This window comes from Loxodonta africana, chromosome 9 (genome assembly GCF_030014295.1).
Source record: "Loxodonta africana isolate mLoxAfr1 chromosome 9, mLoxAfr1.hap2, whole genome shotgun sequence".
Lineage (NCBI taxonomy): Eukaryota > Metazoa > Chordata > Mammalia > Proboscidea > Elephantidae > Loxodonta > Loxodonta africana.
Genome location: NC_087350.1, coordinates 55,645,129 through 55,658,702, shown reverse-complemented (window position 1 = coordinate 55,658,702; position 13,574 = coordinate 55,645,129). Strand labels below are relative to the sequence as shown.

Below are 13,574 nucleotides of genomic sequence, written 5' to 3'. Positions count from 1 at the left end.
GCCTTTTAAGGTTTTTCTTTTTTGAGTAGGAGAAAAAGTGTTCCATGAAGAACCATTACTAACATACCTACTGTTAATAGGTGATGCTGTTATGATTAACTGTAGTATTTTATTACCCACAAATATTTTGTAGGGGTGTGACACAAACTGGGTAAGAGCATGGGACTTTGTTTTACATGCACATATCATCTGTTATTTAAGTCATGTCTGATAAATGTTGGCTAGCTGATGATCTTTACCTCATGGTTTAGCACCATTTTTCACATTGTTAGCATGTTAGTTATAAACTCTAAATTCGTTAAGTGTAAGTACCATGGATTATAACTCTTTATCTTGAATTGTTGTACAAATCAGAAATATGATGCAGTCATCCCTGGGAATCTGCAAGAGATTGGCTCCCAGGATCTCCCATGGATACGAAAATCCACAGATGCTCAAGTCCCTTATATAAAATGGCGTAGTATTTGCACATGGTCTATGCATATCCTCCCGTATACTTTAAACCATCTCTAGATTACCTATAATACCTAATTCAATGTAAATGCTATGTAAATAGTTGTTTTACTGTATTGCTGAGGGAATAACGTCAAGACACGAGGTGAACAATACTCAAACAACAAATGCTAGAGACTGAGGTTCTGTGAAATGGCGGGAGGCTACAGCAGGGAAGCCTACACATCATCTCATTTTTGTGGATTCAATATAGTGCTCAGCATGCAGGAAAATCAAGTTTTGCTTTTGGGAACTTTCTTTTTTTTTCTGAATACTTTCCATCACAGTTGGTTGAATCCATGGATGAGGAACTCATGTAAACAGAAGGCCAACTGTACATAATAGATATTCAATTAATTCTTAGTGATTGATGTTCTTTAAAAAAGAAATCACCAAGGATATATTTAAATGGCTTAGTTCAAAATCCTTCAACTTGTTGAGACTTAATTTTTATTAGGTTTTCCTGTATGTCTACTGGGAAGAGATATAGACCTACAGTGCTATAACCATTTATGAAGGAGTGAATGATTTAGTGTGGTGTGAGACAGAGTTATGGAATGATGAATCTTGTCCTGAAAATAAGTTAAATTATTATTTAAATAAAAAACACACTTACTATGAAAGTTAAGACAGTTTCTCTTTTGGCTGGCTTCAAATCATCGTTCAGTGAATAAACTCTAACCTTTACTGTAAGAATAATTGACATCATTAAAAACTTCTGCCAAATACAAGGGCCTTTTGATTTTTAAAACAATCATTCTTAATAGAGATGAGTGCCATTTAAATAAAAAACCAACACACAATCAATACACAAAAAATCCATATTAAAAAGAAAGTTAGTTTGAGAACATACGCACTACAAAAGATGGTTTTCTTTTAAGAAAAATTCTCTTAGATCCCTTTAAATATTTTTCTTTTGGTGTATTTCAAGTACCATTCACTTTATTAAAATACTTTTACATATAACTTTTTGGGAACCACCCACAATATAAAATTAGGTATATCGGTAATTAGGCCATTGTTTATCAAGAATTTCATAGTAGCAAAAAAGTGACATCTACTATATGGTTATATGGAGCAGAATATATTGAAGATTTTAATAGAAAATTACTGTAGTTTGACTCAGACATTGCACACTTTTACACTTATGAAACCAACAAAGTCCCAGGTTAGTTCTCATTGTTGCTACAGGCAGTTTTGAATTGCACGGCTTTCTTATATTTATTGAGCCAGATCCTACGTTGTTCTCTTATTGTTAAAAAAAAAAAAAAAAAAGTACATGGTAAGGCTCAATAACTTATTTTTCTTTTATTTCTTTCTGTCACTTAACAGAGCCCTACCTTTTAAATAAAAAGCACCTGTTTAGTTTTTAACTCATAAATGTTTTAGGCAAGCTGATCCAGTTCCTTCCAAAGGCATATTGTAATTTCTCTAGGGTTCTACTGCTGCTTAAAACATTTCATGGTCAGCACTTTACCTACCAAATAAAATAGAACTGGTACCACAAGCCCAATACCTTTTAAAGGGTCAGTATGATGCAAAGCTTTACACAAGAAGCCAAAGAAGCTCCCTAAAACTGGTTTCGCTAAGGCTACAAGATAAAAGTGAAATGCTTGGTAAGTCCTCCACACTCTGGTCTTCTCTTCCCCTCACACCTCGTCTCTCACCTTGAATCCTCCGTACTGCCTTAGGACAAACCCAGTCCTGGCCTGAGCATCACTGGGAAGCTTTCAGAGGCAGAATTTCCCAGTGGTTAAGAGCACAGGCCCTGGAGTTTAAATTTGGCTTCACTCTTGCCTCTGCCACTACCTAGTATGACCCTGAGCAATATACCGAATCCCTTTAAGCCTTAGCTACCTCATCGGTAAAACATGACTACTAATATCTGCTTGCTTCATAGTGCTGTTATGAAAACTGAATGAGACAAAGCTTTTGCATAGATTGGTACATAATAGGTAATCAATAAATGTTTGTATTTTTTTATTATTATTATTACTTCTACTATTACAGTCTCTCTAGTTTCTAACCCAGTTTGTATTTAGGCTAGAAAATGAATCCTGTATTCATAGCAGTGATGTATCTAAGGCAAGGTTAATCAATTTTTTTTTAAATAATTTTTATTGTGCTTTAAGTGAAAGTTTACAAATCAAGTCAGTCTGTCACATAAAAGCTTATATACACCTTACTACATACTCCCAATTACTCTCCCCCTAATGAGTCAGCCCGCTCCCTCCTTCCAGTCTCTCCTTTCATGACCGTTTTGCCAGTTAAGGTTAATCAATTTTTGTAAAAAAAAAAATGAAACCCATTGCCGTCGAGTTGATTCCGACTCATAGTGACCCTACAGGATAGAGTAGAACTGCCCCATAGGAGTACCTGGTGGATTTAAACGGCCAATCTTTTGGTTAGCAGCCGTAGTTCTTAACCACTATGCCACCAGGGTTTCCTTTTGTACCAAGGATAATGCTTATTAATTAAAAAAATATTTATTGAGTGCCTTTTATGTGCCAGGCACTATGGTAGGCACTGGCATAGGGTAGTGAGACAAACCAGACACAAAAGCCTTCTGAGTGGAGGAGAGAGGCAAACACCTAATCACAAAACCCAAACCCAAACCCAAACCCATTGCCGTCGAGCCGATTCCAACTCATAGCCACCCTGTAGGACAGAGTAGAATTGCCCCCATCAAGTTTCCAAGGGGCAGCTGGTGGATTCAAACTGCTGACTTTTTTGGTTAGCAGCCTGAGCTCTTAACCACTGCACCACTAAGGTTCCATAATTACACATGTATATGTAAAATTCCAAGGGTGTGAGGAGCTACAAAGGATACATGCCTGGCATTATGAGAGTGCAGATGAAGAAGGTTTGAAACCCTAGAAGGATCCTGCAATGACATCTAAGGATTGAGTAGGAGCTAAGGCAAAAAAAAAAAAAAAAAAGGAGAGGCAAAAACATACCAGGCAGAGGTAACAGCATGTTACACAGGCCTTAATATGGATGGGAAATTAGTGTGAGAAGGGAACTGAACAGGTCAGTCTGGCTGGCAGGCTCTGTGGAATTGAAGGATTTTGACCAATATTCTAAAGTCCTTTATCCTATAAGGCTTGAAGATTTAAGGCTTTATCCTAAAGATGCTTATACTACAAAATTCCTCAAGGATTTTCAGATTAAATGTGTCTCTCAGGGCATTGAGCTATAAATAGAGGATGTAATCATTTTTCAAAAAATTACTTTCAAGCAATTCTTTTTCTTCTGTGTAAATAAGGATTCGTGCTACTGCATAGATTAAATAATAATGGAAAACATTCTCCTGGTGCTTACTGTGTGCTAGGTGCTGTTCAAGTGCTTTATGTGTATGAGTTCATTACATTCTAACAGCAACCCTATGAGGTAAGATCTATTATTATTTCCATTTTACAGGTGAGGAAAGTGGGGCACAGAGAGGTTGGGTAACTCGTCCAGGGTCACTTTACTAATAACTGCCAAAGCTGGGATTTAAACCCAAATAAGCTGGCACTGGGCTTAACCTGGCTCCAGAGTCTAGTTCTTATTAAGGCGTCAATATTTAGAGGAAAGTTTCCTAATTTTCCTCCATGGTTAGAATAGATGACAATACCACATCTTCTTACAGTAAAGTCTTGATAGAGAAATGATAAATGAGGCAGTTCTTAAAGAAAGGCTTGATAGTTAAGACAGGCCTCAGGCTGTAGGTATCAGACTTTTTACTGGATAAGGACAGAGGACCCTAATGTTTCTAGAAGTAGTGTCAACAGGGTCCAATTAACGAAGCATCCTACAGTATAGAAGGAGGAGAAGAGTGAGGATTCACTTATTGCCAGGAATGATTCAGTTCAAAAGGACCCAAGTCTCATGGGCAAAGAGTGTTTTCTTATATACCAAAGAGTCTTCTTGGAGCCAGTCAGAGATGGTACTGTTCTGGCAATGACATTCTGTCCAAACTCGTGGCAATATTCTCACTCTCTCTAGGCCTTTCTGAGCCGATTCTAACAGAGAGTTCTGATGAAACGATAATGGTGTAGCTTTATTCCATACCACTGCAGTTATCATCTACATCAACCAAAATTTAACGAGAATCCGCTGTGTTCGAAGCTTTTCGACAAACCTGGCTGGTCCTTTCCCTCTCCCTCTGTTCCTTCAGTAGGAATACCTTGACTGAAACTCCATAACCTCTCCACATTGCTGCTTGCCACGTTCTTCCCTCCCCACACACTCTTCTCTCATAATCCTGTCATTGCTCAAAAGGCAATGATGGTAAAAGGGAGAAATGGGCAAACTGAAGGTTTTGCAAACACATGAACATATTTGGGCAGCGTTCACACTTTTCCGTGTTTTACTTTTGGTACATTGGGAATAATTCTAGCCAATCTTCAGTCACAGCGTTTTCACTGACTACCCTGCACTTTTCCCCTCTAAAAACAGAGCCATTAATATGCAACATTGTTTTAACAGAATCTTTCTTAGGTGGATCCCCTTGGAAATTAATATCTACATATTTCTGTGATTTAGTTTATCCTTTGCTAAAACATCTGTTTTTGATTCTCTAGAGTTGGATTTGTTTTCCAAATTTGGAGATTAGCTCCAAAGTCAATGAACTTTTTTAAAAAATATAAATAGCTCTGTAATAAATTATTTCCCTGTTGCCAAAATTGTTTTTGAGCAAGTTGAAAACCTGTGTCTACTTAATTTCAGATGTTAAAAAATTATACGATATAGTGTCAATTTTTTTCCCCATGGAGAAAGAAGTATCTTATACCCTACCTGACTGGTCCGGAGTGTAAACAGGTTTGTCAGTATGAATGAAGAGAAATCCATTGTCGAAGGTTATTGGCACTTTTTTTGATTTTGAAAAATGCTTTGATACAACATCCAAATACACATGTGAAACTGGATTTTGGCCTTCAGGCAATTGTTTGGGTTGTATCTATAAAAGAAAACGTTGGTGGAAAAGAATAATTTTAAGGTAATAAAATATGTTGACTTTCTAAATACCACTGTAATCTCATTGCAATAAAAAATAATTGTGTGTAGCTAACTGTTTGAAAAGCAGTACAGAGCTACCAGTTGCCGTTGAGTGACTCCAACTCATGGCAACCCCAGTGCGTTAGAGTAGAACTGTGCTCACAGGATTTTCAATGGCTGATTTTTCAGAAGTAGATCACCAGGCCTTTCTTCCTAGTGCCTCTGGATGGATTTGACCTTCTAACTTTTTGGTTAGCAGTCAAGTGTATTAATTGTTTGCACTACCCAGGGACTCCTACAGAAACTAGAGCAGTAAATAAATTTTTCCCAAAGCCCTTTGGCATCTTAATATCATAACCAAAATTTAGCTTTAGCAATTAAAAATCTTTTTGGTTGCATGTTTCCTAAATTGTGCATAAATACAGTGAAACCTGTGAGAGCCGGAACTCAACAGGGCTGCCTGTTTTTCTTGGTCTTGCAAGTTTCCTGCCTTTGGCAGGGTGCAGTCTTACGACTTTTCTATTGCTTGTTTTAGTGGAAAATATCTGAGTTTTCCTTCTCTGACAGGTTTCTGCCTTACATAGGTTCTGGCTTTTGCAGATTTTACAGTATATGTATGTATTATATATGTGCATATGTATGTATTTAGTAAAACTAATACTATATACATTCTTTTAACAAACTTTGACTTAATCAGCTCACTGGACTAGCACATGCTCTCCAGTCCCTCGGTACAGCACCCTGACTGATGCTCAGAATACTTGTAATACACCTCCATACTTCTGTTCCTATACATTGAGCTGTATGCTTTCAAAGAACTAGTTGTTCGTTCCCAGTTTGTGCATGTGATTGTAATTTATCTACATTTAATAATTGAACATTTAATACATAAAAAGTAACAAAAAAAAAGAAGTGTCCCCGTGAAAACTTAGTTGCAGGCTTTGGAAACATGGGATAAAAGTTAATCACTAAAACCAATTGCTATGGAATTAGATATAAGTAAGATTACTATGAAAGTTTCGGAAAAAAACTATAAAAAAGATTCTGCACTCAGATTACTTTGCAAGTATCTATAAGTACTTTCAAGAAACAGAAATTACAAAACAAAGATGCATTGTTAAGATGCGATTTATTAAATAATATTTAAAGCTCCAACTGGTGCACCAGTACTTAAAGATCTTGAAATAATGTCAAACAATTAGCAAATCAATATACATTATTTTGCTAAGATACAATGAAGTGTTTAATATATGCATTGGTTTTTATGATTCCCCAAATTAATCTACTTTTTTAATTAAATATCTAACTCAGCCCGTGCAGTATAACTTTCTAGGATGGTGGAAATGTTATCTGTGCTGTGCAATATGGTAGCCACTAGTCACATATGGTTATTAGCACTCGAAATGTGGCAGTTTTTACTAAGGAACTGCATTTTTAACTTTGGTTAAATTTAAATGTAAATAGTCTTAAGTGGCTAGTGGCTCCTGTGCAGACAACTACTAGGCCCCGTCATAGCAGATAAGAGAGTGTCTCCTGAAAGTAACACTTTTGGGAAAAGAATTTTAATTTTTTAGTAAGCCAAATAAATGGAAGTATTTGTAATAGATTAGAACATTTATCATCAAGAACGTTAATGAAAGAATTCCTATATTTGGCTAGAGTTTATTTAGATCAGTGTTTCTCAAACTTTAAAGGGAAAAAGGTTCTGGTGGTATTTCAGTTTCGATTTAAATTATTTTTATTGCAATGTTACTTAAAACTGTACAAACCTAAAACTAGGTATAATTTTCTTATGCTTATAACTTTTACATAAAGTATAAAATCAAAACAAATTTATAAAAGCAATTCAAATTTTAAGCTCTACAGAATTTTAAATTTTAATTTCTTTATAAAAGGCTCACGTTAGTGAAATATTGGCCTGAATGAGCCCCGTAGCCCCTTCCAAGTCTGATATTCTTTCCTTTTTGAATTCAAAGCCGTAGCCCCTTCCAAGTCTGATATTCTTTCCTTTTTGAATTCAAAATGATAGTTTTTGGTTGTATTTACTCACTTAGGTGAATAAATAATAAACTTACTATGGAAAAATTTTTTTATTTAAAAAAATTTAACTCAGCTTCAGAATTTTTAATACGAAACGAGTTGTGAGCACTTCTCTAATCAATCTATACTGTAATGTCTCTATAGAAAGAGAGGTTATTTGATCCAGGCTTTTTTTTCTATTAACTGCAGGTTGTCAACTTCATTTAATAATCAATTAGAACCCCTAATTGTAGAATACCAGAGTTTAAACAAACATTCGATAGCATCAGTGGGTTTTTGTGGGCAGTACAATAAGCATGATTCGTATTTTTCTATTTCTTTGTAACTAGAATTTTCACAGCAAACAAGTATTTTTAATTTATCTCCAAATATTTCCACCTTAATAAGACTTTATTTACAAATAAGAACTTAAAACTTACATGCATTGCTCAAAAAGCAGCCACAATTTTTCTGTTTGTAATTTTCTGTTTTCACTCAGATTATCATCTAATAATCACATCAAATTTCTATTTTATCAATATTCAAACTTTGCACATATTTTGCTGAGAATATTCTGTATATATATATAAAGAAAATGAAGGATAAATACATACTGTTAAGATTGCAGAGTTTTGGAATTTATTTTCTGGAGATAAATAAACATAGCCTGAAGAATATTGGAATTTCTTATCTGGGTAACTTTTAATAGAGATTGTTGCATCAAATGCTTCTGTGTATCCATAAACTTGAATTACAACATTTTCAGATGCTCCAACAAGAAATACTTTTGGTGCTGAAATGACGTACCTGTTGAAAAAGGAAGAGTGATCAATATCTTTAAACATATTTTCTTACACCTCTGACATTTTTTCTCCCACTTGAGAGCTTCAATTTAAATAGACATATTATTTCAAGTTGTTGTCATTGTTAGATGCCATCCAGTCGGTTCGGACTCATAGTGATCCTATGTACAACAGAACAAAAACACTGCCTGGTCCTGCGCCATCCTCACAGTCGTTACTATGTTTGAGCACATTCTTGCAGCCACCATGTCAGTCTATATCGATGAGAGTTTTTCTCTTTTTCACTGACCCTGTACTTTACTAAGCATGACGTCTTTCTCCAGGGACTGGTCCCTCCTGATAACATGTCCAAAGTACTCGAGACAAAGTCTCGCCATCCTTGCTTCCAAGGAGCACTTTGGCCGTATTTCTTCCAAGACAGATTTGTTCATTCTTCTGGCAATCCATGATATATTCAATATTTTTTGCCACCACCATAATTCAAAGCCATCAATTCTTTGATTTTCCTTACTCATTGTCCAGCTTTTGCATGCATATGAGGTGACTGAAAATACCATGGCTTGGGTATGGCACACCTTAGTGCTTTTCAATACTTCAAAGAGATCTTTTTCTGCAGATTTGCCCAATGTAATGTGTTGTTTGATTTCCAGACTGCTGCTTCCATGGGCATTGATTGTGGATCCAAGTAAAATATTTCAACTTAAAAGTTATATTTTTACATCAAAATTTATTTGGGATCTATGATAATTTCAGCACAGTTCCCAAGAAGAAATAGGCTTGGAGTTGAGACCTGAGTAACAGAGCTGGAGGTTTAGCCTACACTTGAAATGATAATACCATCTTCCCAGAGCCACTGCAGCCAAGGAAGACTTTTAATGGTGTTGAGTGGAACATGTAAATAGGGTCAATATTTTTCCCAATGAGGGAAAGAGCAGCATTTACTGCTTCAGTGACCACGGTAAAGTCACTAACCCTCTCTCAGGATAAAATGACTTACCTGTGAAAATATCACTTTCTTTATCAGGCTGTTTTTAGAATTAAACGAGAAAATGAAAGTGCTTAGCGTGCCTAGTGCTCAATAAAAATGAAGATCAATTTCACTAAATTAGTTGAAAGGAGGTAAACTTATATAGTGTTATTCTTGAGTGTGGATAAAGACAAGGATAGCATAAAAGTGAGATGGAGGGATTCATTTGGAAGTAGAAGTAGTGATGGAGGTCCTTGAAGACCGAATAATAATAATCATACAACAACAATAATAACTAACACTAATTGAGTAGTCCTCATATACCAGAGATTGTGTTAGTACTTTACATACAACTCTTTCCATCTTTACAACGAGCCAGTGATGTATATATTTTACTATTCCGACTGTACAGATGAGAGATTAGTTTGATCTAGGCCACACAGCTTGTAAGTGATTGAGGCAGGGCTTTATATTCAGGTCTCTCTCAGTTGTTATGTGTGTAATTGAGGTCAAGGTTACAAGTTTTGTTCCCAATCGTAGACTGTTCCCTTACCTTTATTTTTTGTGTGATTTATGCAAGAAAGGAGGGTGAATCTAAGTTACCGAAATACAAAAAATTTTTAAATGTGTGATTTTTGCCAGGAGGGCTCCATTTGTTTTATTAAATAAAAATTTATAAAAATAAACTAGGTTGTTAATTATATATCACAGAAATACGTAATTTGAACAGTGAGATTACATAGAAAAAAAGTGCAAATCAACCCAAAAGAGCTTGCGAAAAACAAAACAGAACAAAACCTGTACTGTCGAGTCAATCCAACTCATAGCTCCTAGCAATACAATAGAACAGAGTAGAACTGCCCCATAGGGTTTCCAAGGTGTTTAGTGACTGAGTAATTCAAGTGGCCAAACAGGCTTGGGATGCCTCCCTCACCCCATCAGGAAGAATATTGTAGGGTCCTGTCAACATACGACATTTAAAAATTCTTTAAAAAGAAGCAAATCTTTAATAACAATGAAATTAATTTGGAAGCAATTAAATTCTTTAAAGCATCTGGCAGTTCTCCTATATGACACCTAATTTGGAAGCACTGATAGGCAAATTGTTAAAGAGAGAATAGTTATCTCCAGACTTCCAACCACTGCTTAGCAGGGTAGCAGAAAATGAGAAAAGTTCAGCTTTGATGGTAACAAGATACATTTACTGAAACCTTACTATGTGCTAGGTGTTGTTCTAAACACTATGCGTATATACATACATATGTTGTTGTGTGCTGTTGAGTCATTTCTGATTAATAGAGACAGAGTAGAACTGCCACATGGGGTTTCCTAGGCTGTAATTCTTTAAGGGAGCAGATCACCAGGTCTTTTCTGCTGTGGAGGTATTGGGTGAATTTGAATCACGAATATTTTAGTTAGCATCTGAGCACTTTACCAAATATATATAATATATAGATATTATATATATATGCCAAAAATCAAAACCTTTGCTGTTGAGTTAATTCTGACTCATAGAGACCCTACAGGACAGAGCAGAACTGTCCCACAAGGTTTCCAAGGAGCAGCTGGTGGATTCAAACTGTCGACCCCTTGGATAGCAGTTGAGCTCTTAACCACTGTGCCACTAGGGCTCCATATATATATATATATACATACATATATACACAAATATATATATATATATATACACTCATTGTGTTGCTACACTCTGTGAGGAAAGCCTTATTATTAGCCCCATTTTACAAACAAGGAAACTGGTAATTAACTTGCCCAAGGCCACATAACTAATAAGTTATAAAAACTAGAAAGTGAACCCAAGCAGCCTGTTTCCAGAATTAACACTTTCAATTCCTGTACTACACAGAATTTACCAAAAATTTTGCAGTCAGAAAAATCTAGAACAAAGCTATTTTAACTTCATTTTCTTAGGAGTTTTGTGTTTTTCAGTTTAGTATTGTCTTAATTCTGAACAATCTACATGGTGGTAGGTTGGAGGTGAAATATCCAGTGCTTGGGAGCTTCTAAAAGATGGCTCTGTAAACAGCCTTCATACAGATTTTGTTCCTTATTGACTTGTTAGCAGCACAATCTATCTCTATGAAGAACTGCATTCTTTTCTTAATTTCTTTCAATAACTACAGAGGGGTCAGACCACTGAATTTGCAGAGAGGCTGGAATATTCTTTCCACAGATGTTTGCATGGTTTGCTCCCTCACTTCTTTCAAGTTTTGTTTGAGTATCACCTCCTCAGAGAAGCCTTCCCTGTGCATGCCATTAAACAGTACCTCACCATTTCTTTATCCTGTTACTCTTCTTTATTTTTTTGTTCATAACACTAACTACTTGACCTCATTCATTCATTCACTCATTCATTGTTTGCTTTTCCCACTAGAATGCAAGCTCTGGGAATTATGTTTCATCAACTGCTATATACTGGGGATATATATACTGGGGATATAGCAGTTGATAAAACATAATTCCCAGAGCTTGCATTCTAGTGGGAAAAGCAAATAATGACCCTGGTGGCGTAGTGGTTAGGTGCTACGGCTGCTAACCAAGGGTCGGCAGTTCAAATCCACCAGGTGCTCCTTGGAAACTCTGTGGGGCAGTTCTACTCTGTCCTATAGGGTTGCTATGAGTTGGAATCAACTCAACGGCACTGAGTTTGGGTTTTTTTGGGGGGATATATCCCTAGTGCCTGTCACATGGGAGGTGCTCAATAATATTGGTCGAATACATTGAGTGATTTATTAGTTACTGTGCTATCAACAGTACACTCTTGCTTTTTCAGAGAGAGTGAGGAGATGCTTATTAAGGGCCAGTACACTGCAGTAGAAAGAATTGAGAATAACTGGGCAAGAATCATGAGATCCAGATTTTAGTCACAGTTCTACCACTAATTTGAAGTCACTTGATCTTTACCTTTCTGAGATTCAGCTGCTCTCTTTCAAAAAGGAATAAATAAAAGCTATCTATGAATATATGAAACATTATGAATAGCAGCAGAACATTGTCTGATATAGTGACAAGAGGTGAGCCCCCAGGTTGGAAGGGATGCAAAAGATGACTGGGGAAGAGCTGCCTCCTCAAAGTAGAGTCAACCTTAATGACATGGATGGAGTAAAGTTTTGGGACTTTCATCTGCTGATGTAGCATGATTCAAAATGAGAAGAAACAGCTGCAAGCATCCATTAATAATTGGAATGTGAAATGTACCAAGAAAAAAAAAAAGTATTAACCCAGGAAAATTGGAAATTGTCAAAAATGAAATGGAAAGCATAAACATCATTAGCTGAAATGGACTGGTATTGGCCATTTTGAATCGGGCAATCATATGGCCTACTATGCTGAGAACGAAAACCTGAAAAGGAATGGCGTTGCATTCACCATCAAAAAGAACATTTCAAGATCTATTCTGAAGTACAATGCTGTCAGTGATAGGATAATATCCATACGCCTAAAAGGAAGACCAGTTAATACGATTATCATTCCAATTTATGCACCAACCACTAAGGCCAAAGATGAAGAAATTGAAGATTTTTATCAGCTTCTGCAGTCTGAAATTGATCGAACATGCCATCAAGATACATTGAAAATTACTGGTGATTGAAATGCGAAAGTTGGAAACAAAGAAGGATTGGTAGTTGGAAAATATGGCCTTGGGGATAGAAATGATGCCAGAGATAGCATAATAGAATTTTGGAAGACCAATGACTTCTTCACTGCAAATAACTTTTTTCACCAACATAAACGACAACTATACACACGGGCCTCACCAGATGGAATACACAGGAATCAAAACAATTACATCTGTGGAAAGAAATGATGGAAAAGCTCAATATCATCAGTCAGAACAAGACCAGGGGCTGACTGTGGAACAGACCATCAGTTGCTCATATGCAAGCTCAAGTTGAAACTGAAGAAAAGTAGAAGAAGTCCACGAGAGCTTGAGTATATCCCACCTGAATTTAAAGACCATCTCAAGAATAGATTTGATGCATTAAACAGTAATGACCAAAGATCAGATGAATTGTGGAAGGACATCATACATGAAGAAAGTAAAAGGTCATTAAAAAGACAGGAAAGAAAGAAAAGACCGAAACGGATGTCAGAAGAGACTCTGAAACTTGCTCTTGAACGTTGAGTAGCTAAAGCAAAAGGAAAAAATGATGAAGTAAAAGAACTGAACAGAACATTCCAAAGGGTGGCTCAAGAAGACAAAGTAAAGTATTATAATGACACGTACAAAGAGCTGGAGATAGAAAACCAAAAGGGAAGAACATGCTCGGCATTTCTCAGGCTGAAAGAACTGA

The 13,574-nt window shown here is 36.2% G+C and overlaps 1 protein-coding gene across 1 annotated transcript in view; it reads right to left on the bottom strand.

Moving 5' to 3' along the window:
• Window positions 1-13,574, bottom strand: part of C5 (complement C5) — a 109,597-nt gene that overhangs the window by 93,196 nt on the left and 2,827 nt on the right. Inside the window, exons 2-4 of the mRNA XM_064291519.1 lie at window positions 8,106-8,298; window positions 5,272-5,434; window positions 1,109-1,179 (exon numbers count right to left, since the gene is read on the bottom strand). Coding sequence (XP_064147589.1) covers window positions 1,109-1,179; window positions 5,272-5,434; window positions 8,106-8,298 — 427 coding nt within the window. The remainder of the gene's footprint in view (window positions 1-1,108; window positions 1,180-5,271; window positions 5,435-8,105; window positions 8,299-13,574) is intronic.